We start from the raw sequence: 14761 nt of genomic DNA, 5'->3' as shown, positions 1-14761 counted from the left end.
CAATGAATATCCAAATAGGTGAACATACCTCATACAATATATTAATGTATGAGCAATGATTGTTCATACTCCAATATGTGTTCTGACTGATCATACATTATGTTGAGGTATGAACATTGATTGTTCATACCCCAAATAGGTATAAACAATGATTGTTCATATTAAATAATGAGTGTTCATAGCTCATGTTAAAGTATGAACAACCCAAATAGGTATGATTGTTCATACTCTAATAGGTATTCTTATTGATCATACATTATGTTGAGGTATAAACAGTGAATAAACAATGATTGTTCATATGAACATATATGAACAGTGATTGTTCATATAGGTTATGTTGAGCATATGAACAATCATTGTTTATATTATACACATTGGGTCATTTTGGTTGGGCAGGGCCGTTTATTATTTCGCGTCAAGGGTGTACTTGACTTTTCATCTACCCGAGCCGTTTTTAATTTCGCGTCAAGGGCATACTTGACCTTTCATCTATTCAGTTCTTACGGGTGATTAAAAAAAATGGTTTTGAGAGTTACTTTTTCCCCCAATTTGTCCTGGAGAGTCACTCCCTGATGAAAAAAGCAAAAGTTTAGGGTGAGTTTGTAATTGGGGAGGAAAACAACTGAAATTGAATTATTGAAATAGCGAAAGTTGATTTCATTCATTGTGAGAAACACTGTTCATCTTACCTATCAAAGCGAATAGAACCCTAATTAGGGTTTGGTGCCCCAAAATGGGCTCTATGGGCCTACTTTGGTGGTGGTCAGACCTGATCAAGAATTCGGCAAAAGGATCTCAGTCAATCATGGTTATGTAGTACACCGTTGTGTAGAGCTCATTGTTTTGACAGTCACACGTCTCGAACTGAGTTACGGTTCAAAAGAAACATACTTTAGAATAATCGCCTACATTTCTTTCTCATAAGGACTAGCTTGACTTGCATTTGACCAGGCTTCTTAGAGTTGACTTTTTTTCTTCTTGAGCTTCTTTTTGGATTTTTTTTGGACTCCTTTGTATGGGGTTCTTTCTCATAAGGACTAGCTTGACCCGCATTTGACCAGGCTTCTTAGGGTTGACTTTTTTTCTTCTTGAGCTTCGTTTTTGGATTTTTTTTTGGACTCCTTTATAGGGTTTTGACTCCCAACCATGGCTTACAACTTTTTCCTTACTAAAATGCTGGTTTTCATCTAAATATCATGAAATAAGAGTTGAAACCTACAAAGGCTAGGAACATTTTTATCCTAAATTATATAATATTAATGTTTTACTACTACAATAATTTTGGGCGCTTATCAAGTATAAGTATGTAAAGTGTCAAAGTTGATTGACAAATCCACCGCACATTTCACCATCCAATCATATTTGTTGTCGATTTATTTATTATCTCGGGACCTTCACTAGATTTATCTCGAGATCATTCTAACAAACCTCTGAATCAATTGAAGAGGTTGTCAGCACCATTTTTTCCCGCTAAATGGGTAATTTTATTAATAGCAAAAGAAAAAAAACATTTGTATCAGTTGAGTGTCTTGTGTAGACATCTCCAAATTTACATTAAGATTTAATCTTAGTAGTTTTGTAGTATGTCTGGTGCTGATTCTCTATATGATGCATGGAAGGTGGTTTATCGTCCTACCATTGTTTGGCGCCCTTTGTTTAATTGGCTCCAAATCTGGCGCAAGCATCTGCATCAAAGTTAGTTTCCTTCCACGAGCATGTGAGGTTTAACCATTCTGCTTTATCTTTCACATGATTCCAAATCCCTTTGATGCTCCAGTGGACTTTGTTTGATTGAAATGCTTTGATGGTAGCATTTGAGTCTGATTAAATCCATATTCTTTTCCATCCCAAGTCTAATGCTTTTTTGATACCCTCCACTATAGCATGGCTCTCAGCTACGTAGCTTGTAGTGATCCCTATACCACCTGCATATGCTCCCAAAAACACCCCATTATTTCCTTTGAAAGATGTTCCCCAACCACGAGGACCCGGGTTTCCTCTAGAAGCGCCATTTGTGTTTACTTTAATAATTCCTTGAGGTGGATCAGCCCAATAAAATTTCAGAATTCTCGGTGCCCTTCGTTGTTTAGTGCCCAACCTCAGTCCATGCAGCACTTCACGATCTAAAGTGTTGTTATCCATGCTTCCCTTCGACATATGGTATGCTTAAATCATAGCTCTCTTGATTAGGTAGCAAATCTGCTTGATGCTCGACTGTTTCTCATCAAAGATCACTGCATTCCTATTCTTCCAATTACTTACCAAACAAGTGATAGCTCCTGCTCTCCACAAATCTTGGATGAGCTTACTTATGTTGGTGTACATACCCAGCATGGGTGTGATGGAGTTAACCTTTTTTGGCTGCTTAAGAAGATTGGTGGTATACTCCCAGCATCTTTGAGCGAGTGTGCAAGAAAAAAACAAGTGCTCCTGTGTCTCTTGATGATTCTGACATATGCAACACCTTGATGCCATTCTGAACTTCATTCCCATCAGCTTTTCATCAGTCGCCATGGCTCCATGTAGTATCTTCCATCTTATGCCTGTTGTCTTGGGGAGTATTAATGCATTTTTCAGAAAGTTTCTCCATGGAGGTGGATTACCTTTCTCCATGATGTCTTCATAAGTCATTGCTATAGTGAACTCCCCATTTGATGATGCAAGCCAAACCCTTGTATCAACCTGTTTGATGTCAGGTTGTTGTATAAGCCTTGTGTCCAGTCCCAACCTAGTGAAACGAAGGGTGAGTTCAGCTGGAAAAACCAGTGACTGTCATGTATGCAACTGCTCAGCTTTGAAGTGAATTTGCTGCCGGTAAGCCTGTTCTCGGGCATGTACTTGTAATCTATCAAAGCTTTGTCCTGCAGCCAATTATCCTTCCATAGATTTATCTTCTCTCCGTTACCAATCACCCATCCTTGATGCTCATTCATCTCCTTTAGTGCTCATTTGATACCAGTCCATACAGTAGATGTTTTGTAGGCAGACCCCATTCACCAATTATGTTGTTCTACTTCCCTCTTATGAAAGTGGCCCAATCACTATCTTTTGTTAACAAGTTCCATGCCAATTTCATAAGTAGAGAGAGGTTTACCTCTTTCAGCTTTCTCATACCCAACCTTCCTTCTTCAAGAGGCTTGCAGACCTTGTGCCAACCCACAGTGACCATCTTTCGTTTAGAAGGATCACGACTCCATATGAAATTCCTTAGAATTCTTTCACACTCCTTTAGTACAGACTTGGGCCATTTGTACACCGCCATGTTGTAAATGGGTATACTATTTAGCACATTTCTTGCTAGCACTACTCTTCCCTAAAAAGATAACATCTTCCCTGCCCAGCTAGCAACCCTAGCTCTTATTTTATCCACTAAAGGTGCAAAAGCCGCTTTCCTAACTCTGCCAATAACAAGAGGAACTCCAAGATACATTTCTAGTAACCGACCTTCCGCAATGCCCAAGGCATTTTGAATTTTTTCCTTCCTTCTCATAGGCATGGGGCTTAAGAAAATTTTGCATTTCTCTTTGTTAATCAGTTGCCCAGATGAATTTTGACACCTTTCAAGAAGTTTCATGATGGCCTTGACATATCTAAGATTAGCATTGCAGAAAATGAAAATGTCATCTGGAAACATCAAGTGAGTGGGGATAGAATAATTTGCATGCAAAACCATTTTCTGTATTTTGTTGTTTGTAGTTAGCCAGTGCATACCTCTGCTTAGACAGTCTTCTGCAAGTGCAAATAAGAGAGGGGATCTCTCTGCCGAAGTCCTCTCCCTGCTGAGAAGAAACCTCTTGGTCCTCCATTGAACATAACTAAGATGGTGTTGATTGTGATTGCTCCCTTTAACCATGCTATCCAAATTGGATCAAAACCATATCTATTGAGTAGAGTCCATAAGAACTCCCAATCAAGAGTGTCAAAGCTTGCGAGATGTCAACCTTCAACCCAAGATTCCCTCCAAATCTTTTGTGATTAAGTTCATTTATAAGTTTTGAAGCCAAACCAATAGCTTTATGAGAGTTTCTATTCGAAATGAACCCATATTGTTGTTTTGTGATCACCCTGTCAGCAATAACGCCGAGCCTTGTAGTCATTATCTTAGTTATGACCTTGTAACAGAAAATTGACAAGCATAAAGGCCTAAGTCTGCTGATTTGGGTAGTGTTATTTTCTTTTGGGATTAAGACCAAGAAATTTGCATTGAAGCTGGTGGGAAGTCTGGAGCTTCTACAAAAATATAGCATTGCCCTTGTTACATCATGACCGATGATAAGAGCCCAAAACTGTAGTTTTAACCCCTTAATAATATTATATTTAGACCAATTATGTTTATAATAAATAAGAGTTAGTACTGTTTACGTGCTTTTGTGTATTTCAGGTTTTGGAGTCAAATATGTGAAGAAATATGTCACTTTTGCAAAAGAAATGAGCAAAGGTTGGTTGCTAAGAAGTTCTATGGTTAAAGCCCAAGTTTCAAGGAGAAAAAACATTTTTAAAGCCCAGTCAAAATTGAAAAGTCAAAATCAACAGAACTTCCGCAAGCCGTATATTTGGACTCATACCTTTGAATTGGGCCTACTATATGTCAAAACGACCAGTTCGAAAAGAGCTTTCTAATGGTCTAGGCCTTGATCCACTCAAAGGAGAAAAAGTGAACGAAAAATCTGTTGCAGTAATTTCCACTGTTCTAAAAATCGGTCTAGGTGGCCACCTAGGCAATCTTTAGGCGCTAGGCGGTGCCCAACTGACTCGCCTAGGCCCTAGTCGTTTTAAAAATTGGTGGACCGACTAGGCGGGTCTAGGCGGCCTCTAGGCGGTCTAGTCAAGTTTTTTTTTTTTTTTTGAATGATTAAATGTCGAAAAATAAAGGCCCATGTAGGCTTAAGATTTGAATAAGTGTAAAAGACTTAAGTCTAATGTAAATTATATGCCACTATAACAAATAGTATGTTTTTATATGAAGTCAATATTCCTCAACTATTACGCATTTTTGTAATAAGTATCTTTGTTTGTGTTTATTTTTTGAGTTATGGTAAATGATTTTCTTCATTTCTTGTAGTATATATGTGTATTACTATATATAATAGGAAAAAAACCGCCTAGCGCCTAGCCCATCTAGGCACTGCCTAGAATGCGTAGGCGCTAGACGCTCTCCCACTGCCCGACTACCGCCTAACGTTTTTAGAACACTGGTAATTTCCAGCAAAGAAACCCCCTTTGGACTTAAGTAATTAGGTTTTGGGCTTGATTTATTGGCCCAAAATATGGCTCCAAAGCCCATGCACGAAAATTGTAAACCTAACATATCCTATATAAAGAGGACTAGGGGGAAATTAAAAAGATACTTAGACTCCTTCCCATTAATTAGAACTCTCTTAATTAAATTAGCTCTCTCTCTCTCTCTCTCTCTCTCTTTAGTATAATCTAATTATTGTTTCTAAAACTTAGCCTCCATTAATAAAACCAAGTTATTGTTATTGTCTTCATTATGTCTTATTCTTCTTCTATTAATGATAATCTAATGAGTCTTAGCTAAACCTCCATTAGAGGAGTTTGATGAAGCTCTCTTTAGTATAATCTAATTATTGTTTCTAAAACCTAGCCTCCATTAATAAAACCAAGTTATTGTTATTGTCTTCATTATGTCTTATTCTTCTTCTATTAATGATAATCTAATGAGTCTTAGCTAAACCTCCATTAGAGGAGTTTGATGAAGCTTTGATGAAGACTTGATGTGTTAGTTAAAATTATTTCTTATTCAAGAGTTTCAATCTAGAGGTTAGTTTATTCACCATGAGAATGGGTTAAACTTCCTCTCATGCTAATTATTATTTGGTTAGAGATGTCATGAATAGTTAGGGATCAAATACTTAATCTTTATTGGTTAGGGTTATAATAATCTACACTAGCATATTAAAAATTTATCTAGGTGAATATCAAATCCCCCTAATCCCTTCTTCCCATTTAAAATCTTCGTAGTAAATTGCCTTAGTAGAAACTATACCATTAAATCTTCGTAATTAGTTATTTTTATCATATTATTAAAATTACAATCCATTGCTCTTATTGATATATGTAAAATTGTTAAAACTATTGAAACTATTACATCTAAACAACTAGGAGTAGAACGAAATCTTTACTCCACATATTGCATGATAAACGAGAGTAGAAACTTTGATATAATAATAAGAAAATAGCTTTTACTTCTTCCTAGTTTAATTAGCCAAAAGGAGTAAAACAAGTATTTCTAAATATCAAATGGTGTCGCTGCCATCTTAGTATTGTTTAGATTAGTTTCCCTTCATTTTCAATTTTACGTATCCCAATTCACCCACCCACCCATTGTTTCGTTCTAACTGTGTTTGTGTTTTTCAGAAAAACAGAAATTGCTCCTGGAAGTCTACTGGAAATTTTCGGAATTGTACACAAGAGTCGCGCCCTATTTACAGTCTATTTGAGCGCGCCTGCGCCTGTCTTCCAGAAAAAGAAAAATTGCTCCTGAAAGTCTACTGGAATTGTCCGGATTTGTGCACTTTGAGTGCGCCCGCTTTACACTAATACTAAGCGCGTACGTGCCCTTCTTCCAGTAAGTTAATTTCCTATTTTATTTTCAAATTTCAAGGCCCAGCCTATTAAGGAACAACGCGATAGCTTGTTTCTAAAAAATAAATATATAAATAAAAAATTATAGAGTGCACCCGCGCCCTGGTTGCCTTATATTTGAGCGCGCCCGCGCCCCTTCTGAATAAAGCTCGATTCACAGGTTAGTTGTAGACTCTTCTTTTGTTCAAATTATTTTATATTTAGTGTTTCCAAATTTTTAAATACATTGAGATTGCATATACAAGATGCTATTCATACGCGTAGCAAGGAGGCATTCAGGTACTCCTTCTTCCACTCCTCGCCTCTTCTGTCAGAGGAGTTTCAATTCTAGTATATCAGGGCTGTTTGATGCTGTTAGTGTTTCTTTCATATTGGACTTAGCCTTACATGAGATTAAGGTCTAGTAAGAAAAAACCATCTAGCGTTATATATCGTAAACATCAACACACACGCCTATCTAGAATACTACACACTACACCTGCATCTATGGCTGACGAAACAGAGACTCCTCTCTCTAATTTTTACAAAGCCCTAAATGATAGCCCTAAGTCATGCATTGTTCTTGCAGACCCAGTGGGGGATTTTTGAATTCCCCTGAATATATTTAATTTGTTATCGGTTTTTCATGGGTTAAACCACGAGAAGCCTTATCAGCATATGCATAGGATAGAACAAGTTCATACCACATTTCATCATCCTACCGTAGGTTCGGAACAAATTAAACTAAGGGTGTTTCCTTTCACCCTAGCCGATAAGGCGACATCTTGGTTAACTGCCCAAATGCGTAATTCTGTGGACTTATGGGCCAAACTTGTTCAATTGTTCATGGAACAATTTTACCCACCACTGAAGACAGATGAAATGCTTCAAAAGATTAATTTCTTTTGCCAGAATCCTCATGAATCATTTTCAGAGGCCTGGAATTGTTTCACTGATCTTCTCATCGAGTGTCCACATCATAACCTTGCGAAAGACACGCTTGTTCGTGCCTTTTTCAAAGGGCTTCTACATCATCATAAAAAGGTTCTTGATATAATGACTGGGGGTAGTTTCCTTAGTAAAGAAGTCTTAGAGGCTTATAGGTTTCTAAAAGATCAATCTAAGCGTAATAATAACTGTGGGGGTGGGGGTAACGATATCCCCCGCTCCGCTAATTTTTCTTCCACAACCAAGGCTGCCAGTATGTTTGAGATTAAATCTGATCCCGAGCTTAGAACTCTAATTGAATCTCTGACAAAAAAGGTAGAAGCTATTTCTGTTCAACAAAAGCCAACTCTTGTCATGAACGTCAACTCTATTCCATGTAATTTCTGTTTGAGTCCTGAGCATCCCGACTCCTATTGTCCTCTAGTCTATGAACAACCACCCACACAGCCGGATAATGTTTGCTCCATAAATAGCCTTCCTATTCTTAACGCCCCTTGGAGACAAAATCCCAACTTTAGTTGGAAAAATAATCAACAAGTTACACCTCCGGGGTTTAATAATCAAAATATTAGGCCAGCAAACAATTACAACCAAGCTCCACCACGACAAGGACAAGGTAATAATAATAATAATAATAATAATAATAATAATAATAATAATAATAGAGGTATCGTTCCGGTTAATAACAACTATCACAACCCACCCGTTAATAATCAACGTGAGATAGTTCCTGTCACACCACCTGTGACCACTACATATCTACAACCGGATCGTTTCGACGCCTTCATGCAAACTCAACAACAGATTTTACAATCCATATAACAATCGTTACAATAGTTAACGCATGATAAAGCCCAACCAAAAGGTGTGTTTCCAAGTCAAGCTATATCTAATCCTAAAATGCCAAACACAGCCTTTGAAGTAATCGGTAATACTAGTAATAAAAATTTAAACGTAGGTGAGTTAAATGCCATCACCACTCTCCATTTTGGCAGAGTGGTTGATAACGCCGTAACTATGCCCGTTGTTACACCACCAGTGGTCATTACAAATGAAAACTTACTAGATACCGAAATAGAAACTGAAGATCCTACCCCTGTAGAGGTACTAGTTAAACCACAACCCAAGAAAAAAATGGCCAAGGTTAAACATCCTATTGATCCATATGCTAAATATAGAGAGAAACCACCGTTTCCCCAAAGACTAGCCATGTTAAACAAGGATACAAATTTTGATGAGATTAGGAAAGTTTTTAAAAATCTAACGATAAACCTACCTTTTCTTGAAGCTATTAAAAAGTTACCACAACATGCTAAGTTTCTAAAAGAGTTGTGCACTACTAGGCGGAAAACAAATATTCCAAAAGATGCCTTTTTAACTGAACAGTTTCCCACTCTATCTGAACATAATGGAATCGTTAAGTACAAGGACTCTGGTCGTCCTACTGTACAATGCACCTTAGGGGATACTCACACGATGACTGTGCTATTAGACCTGGGGGCGAGTGTTAACTTACTCCTTTATTATCTATATAAACAAATAGGTTTACAAGAGATGCAACCAACTAAAATGACGTTGTAATTAGCTGATCGTTCTATTAAGTATCCTAAGGGTGTGGTTGAAAATGTGCTGGTTAAAGTTTAAGATTTTTACTACCCAGCCGACTTCGTTATCCTCGACACAGAAGTCGATAACAACTCTGTTCCTATCATCTTAGGGAGTCCCTTCTTGGCAACTGCCAACACACTCATAAACTGCCGCGATAGTTCGATGTCCATGTCCTTTGGCCATCTTTCTGTTAAGGTAAATGTTTTCAAAATGATGCAACAGTTATCCGATACGACTATCGATGGAGAAGTTAGCATGATTGAGAGCTTAGATCAAGATTATTTCAACAACACTTTTCCAGAGAATCAGATACATCAATTCCTTTCCTTCGGAAGTTCAGATTTCGATAATGACTCCTACGTAGAGGAAGTCAATGCCATTTTTGAGTCTACTCCTATCTTAGATCCTTCTGTAGCTCCATCTTCCGAGTTTGAATACCTCTTACCTAAACAAATCTTCACTACTCAAGATGAGGACCCTCCGGAAGCCTTTCTACCCATACCTCCTACCCTTGTGCTTAAACCTCTTCCTACTGAGTTGAAGTATATTCAACTTGATCTAGATGGTAGTCATTCAGTGATCATATCTTCTCAATTGTTTGCTGATGAAGACGCACGTTTGATTAGGGCGATTAGGGAACATTGTTCCGCCATCAGTTGGTCCCTAGACGACATTAAAGGGATTGATCCTAGTACGTGTATGCACACATTGCATACATTTGGAGGATAATGCAAAGACTTCACGCGAATCTCAGTGTCGCTTGAATCCTGCCATGAAAGAGGTGGTCAAAGAAGAAGTCTTACGGTTACTCGATGCGGGTATCATATATCCCATCTCTGATAGCGAATAGGTAAGCCCCATTCACGTAGTTCCTAAAAAATTGGGGGTTACCATTATGCGTAATGATGTGGGTGAATATGTTTCCACACGAGTTCCTATGAAATGGAGGATCTGTATTGACTACAGATGCTTAAACGCCATGACACGAAAGGATCACTTTCCTTTACCTTTTATAGATCAGATGCTTGAACGTCTAGCTGGTCATACTTATTATTGTTTTTTAGATGGCTACTCTGGCTATTTTTAGATAATTATAGATCCTGACGACCAAGACAAGACTACCTTCACATGCCCTTTTGGAACATATGCCTATAAACGAATGCCTTTTGGCCTTTGTAATGCTCCTGGTATCTTCCAGCGGTATATGCTTCATATATTTAGTGACATGGTGGAGCACTTCATGAAAGTTTTCATGGATGATTTTTCTATCTATGGAGACTCTTTTAGTGAATGCCTGTCTAACATTGTGATGAGAAGAATCTGGTTTTAAATTGTGGAAAATGTCATTTTATGGTCAAAAGAGGAATAGTGCTAGATCATATTGTATCTAGTGACGGCATAGAAGTAGATAAGGCCAAATTAGATAAAATGGCGTCTCTACCTATACCACAGACTATCCATGACATTAAAGCCTTTTTAGGCCATGCAGATTTCTATAGGCGTTTTATCAAGGATTTTTCGAAAATAGCTAGGCCTTTAACTAATCTACTTTTAAAAGATGCCATCTTTGATTTTAATTATGACTGCAAACAGGCTTTTGAAACTTTAAAAGCCACTTTAACATCCACACCAATTATACAGCCTCCCGATTGGTCTAAACCTTTCGAACTTATGTGTGACGCTAGTGATTATGCTGTCAGTGCTGTGTTAGGCCAAAAACTAGATGATAAGTCCACCATTATTTATTATGCTAGTAAAACTTTAAATGATGCTCAAAGAAATTACACTACTACGAAAAAGGAATTTTTAGCTGTGGTTTATGCTTTAGATAAGTTCTGTCTTTATTTGGTTGGTACAAAGACCTTAGTCTACACGGACCATGCAGCTCTTAGGTACCTTCTCGCCAAGAAGGATGCTAAACAGAGATTGATCCGATGGATTCTCTCCTGCAAGAGTTTACCCTAGAAATTAAGGATAAACCAGGGGTAAAAAATGTAGTTGTCGATCACTTATCTAGACTAACAAATGACAGTGATAGTGATTCTGAGTCCATACCTGATTCTTTTCCTGATGAGCATCTTTATTCTATTTTTTTCTGCATCTTGGTATGCTGACATTGTGAATTATTTAGCTTCTGATATTATTCTTGATGTTTGGTCAAAGAATGAACGTAAATTTTTTTTGGCCAGAGTTAAGCTATACTACTGGAATGGGCCCTACCTTTTTAAGTATTGTGCGGGTAAGATTATTCATCATTTTATTCCCCAGTGGGAATATAATGAGGTTCTATCCTTCTGCCATGACAAAGAGTGTGGTGGCCATTTTAGTGGTATGAAAACGGCAGCTAAAGTTCTTCAATGTGGTTTTTATTGGCCTACCCTTTTTAAAGATGCCCAAGTTCATTGCAAGACGTGTGTTCGTTGCTAACAACTTGGGTGTATCACTAAATATAATATGATGCCTTTAAATCCCATTATGGTAGTAGAAATTTTTGATGTATGGGCATTGATTTCATGGGTCCTTTTCCTGTTTCCCATGGTTTTATTTATATTCTTATTGCCGTGGACTACGTTTCTAAATGGATAGAGGCCATGACTTGTCGTAGCAATGACCACAAGACAGTTGTGTTTTTCGTTAAGGAATACATTTTCTCCCGTTTTGGCATCCCTGAAGCCATCATCAGTGATGGTGGAACTCATTTTTGCAATAGAGTTGTTGCGTCCTCAGTTAAGAAATACGGAGTTACCCATAAGGTGGCAACTCCTTATCATCCGCAAACTAGTGGCCAAGTAGAAGTCTCTAATGGGGAAATTAAAAAAAATATATTAGAAACGACTGTAAATCTTGATAGGAAATATTGGTTTAAGCGTCTAACAGATGCCTTATGGGCATATAAGACGGCTTTTAAAACTCCTATAGGAATGTCTCCCTTTATACTTGTGTTTGGAAAGCCTTGTCACTTGCCCGTTGAATTGGAGCACCGTGCTATGTGGGTTATAAAAAGCCTTAACTTCAATATTGATGAGGCGGGTGTCAAGCGCAAATTATAATTAAATGAGCTTTAAGAATTCAGTAGCAATTCTTATGATCTCACGAAGGATTATAAAGCTAACATGAAACGTGTTCATGATAGACAGATTTTGCGTAAAGAGTTTGTAGTTGGTCAAAAGGTTTTGCTTTACAACTCACGTTTGCACATTTTCTCGGGGAAATTAAAAACTCGTTGGTCTGGTCCTTTTATGGTTACTAAAGTCACCCCTCACGGGGCAATCACCTTGGTAAATCCTAAGGACAATAGTACCTTTCAAGTCAATGGCCAACGATTAAAATATTTTCACGAGTTAATGTCCCCGGATATGGAGAATGTCCTTTTACAGGATCCTGTCTATGAAGACTGACCTTTGAGGTTTGGTGTATGATAAGCACCCAAAAATATAATATAAACCCTGTAGAGACATTTCATATTGGTTAATTATGTGTGTAATAAATGCAAATTAATTATATTTCCATGCTTTTGCAGGTTTCAACACGTAAACGATGAAATTTTAACAAAACCAACATTTTGGCATGGAAACAAGGTGAATATGCTAATTGGAAACAAAAACTTTTTATCAAGTCCAAAAGAAGACCCATTGGAAGCTTAAATCAAGCCCATGAAGCCTGGTCAAAATAGTCAATTCCGGGTCAACTCTGGTCAAATCTTGCAGAAAAGTCAACGAAACTTCAGAAAATCATATCTTTTGACTCCGAACTCCGTTTTGGGTGTGTGACGTGTCAAAATGATCAACGTAACAAGCTCTACACATTGGTATAAAGGTTCTATCAATTTACTCAACTGGGAATTAAAACAGGTCCGAACCAAGACAAAGTAAAAATCCAATTACTATTCATCATGATGTCATTAAGTAGAAGCTTATGTAATCACCTACTTTCTCCACTTAATACATGCACAAACCACTCCTAATTATTTATCTTGTAATGAGAATTACTATTCATCCACTTTCTCCACTTAGATTAAATAAATTTATTATAAAAGTAGATTAATTTGTAACCTTTGGATTGAAAATATAAAATGTAATCTTGGCCACCCATTTCACTCCTTTGAAACTATAAATAGGAGGGGTGGTGCTCTAAATAAACTTGCCAATTTACTTGTGATTTGTGGTCTTGTAGCCCTTCACTCTCTTCTTCTCTCTCTTTTAGGAAAATAATTCTATAGTTTAGGAAATAAGAAATTTCTTCTTCTTCTTCTTTTTCATTTTCATTAATAGTAGTTTGAATCACATGGTAAATCAATCCTCCACAGTTCTCTCTCTTCTATCTTCTTTAGTCATTTTAGAATAAATTTGTTATTAGTAACTTTTGTAACTTATAATTAAAAGAAGTAAAGTGTAGTGTAAAAACTTCCAACAAAATCCTTCGCTCATAAAGGTTTCTTGTGATTGGTTGAGTGAAGTTGTGAACAAGTGCTTCAAAGTTAGGCATGGGACGAAACCTTGCTCGAGCTACTCGAACAATGATTTGAGAGCAAGGTATTTGATATAAATCAGCTCAAAAGTGATTATTAGTGTACTTCCTTTCATTTTCATATATTGGTAAGTGCACTATTAAGGTAACTGGGCCCTCCTTTTGGAGTGTGTGACTGTAAGTACCGGATCCTAAGTCCACAGTTAACGTAATTCATGCTTTCTACTCTTGCATGTTTTCTCGTTTTTGAGTCGTGTGTCTCTATGGAGTGATTTACCCGACACTATCTATAAATTTAGATTTCTTTTGATCGCATAACTTATGTCATTCACGCGCTTCGAGGCGTTTTCCATCTTCTTATATGTCAACCACGATTAGATTTGAGTTTGATATAGATCATTGGATTGCATTTTCTATGCTGATCAATTTCATAGCTCATTCATAAAAATCGGACCGTTAACGGATCGGGGATTTCAGTTTTAAGATATACGAGGCATGGGACAGTACAGGATAGGTATTATCTATTTTGTTTTGGGATTGGGCCCGAAAGCTACAAAACCCTACCAGGTCACGTGCGTGGCACGTGACCCCCTATTTAAATAAGAAACCCACGCGTTTCTTCTTCTTTTCTTGCCTCCATTACTGAACACTTACTGACCTTGAAAAACCATGAGCGCGCACGCCCTCTGACAAAGACCAATCAAAGCGCGCCCGCGCCCTTACCTCTACACCTTCATTTTCATCCATAACACACCTTCACCATCACCATCACCAAAAATTTCAATTCCAGATCGGCATGAATCCTCAAACACCTAAAATCCTTCCCGAACAGATTTTTATCAGTGCTCAGTTTACACCGTTTTTCGATACAGAAATGCGCATTAGGAAGTAGGATGGGTTGTGGTATTCGACTGAGGATTTTTACTATCCGGATTTGGTCTTGTCTTTTTACAAGAACAAGGATGTTGAAGGTAATAGGATCTTTGTGGATTTAGATGATGGCCGGAGGGAATTAACTAGAGGGAGGTTGGCTGAGATAACTGGCATTGAGGAAAGAAATGTTGTAATCACAATGCATCAATCTCAGTTCGGGGGAATAGGACCGCTGATGATGGAGACAGTCTTGGAAGGATGTTACAATGCGGGTTCACAT

General features: G+C 37.6%; 1 protein-coding gene and 1 non-coding gene across 2 annotated transcripts; both read right to left on the bottom strand.

Moving 5' to 3' along the window:
- Positions 1-2166: 2166 nt before the first annotated feature.
- On the bottom strand, positions 2167-2631 carry LOC147515920 (uncharacterized). Its single transcript, XM_086593101.1, has one exon. It carries the CDS (start codon positions 2629-2631, stop codon positions 2167-2169), a length of 465 nt encoding a protein of 154 aa, XP_086449227.1.
- A 4836-nt stretch (positions 2632-7467) lies between these two features.
- Positions 7468-7571, bottom strand: LOC147515919 (small nucleolar RNA R71). Its single transcript, XR_015214572.1, has one exon. It is a non-coding gene; the product is annotated as a small nucleolar RNA R71 (small nucleolar RNA).
- Positions 7572-14761: the final 7190 nt, after the last annotated feature.

Source organism: Coptis chinensis, chromosome 2, assembly GCF_015680905.1.
Source record: "Coptis chinensis isolate HL-2020 chromosome 2, ASM1568090v1, whole genome shotgun sequence".
Lineage (NCBI taxonomy): Eukaryota > Viridiplantae > Streptophyta > Magnoliopsida > Ranunculales > Ranunculaceae > Coptis > Coptis chinensis.
This window is presented reverse-complemented; position numbering and strand designations above follow the sequence as displayed.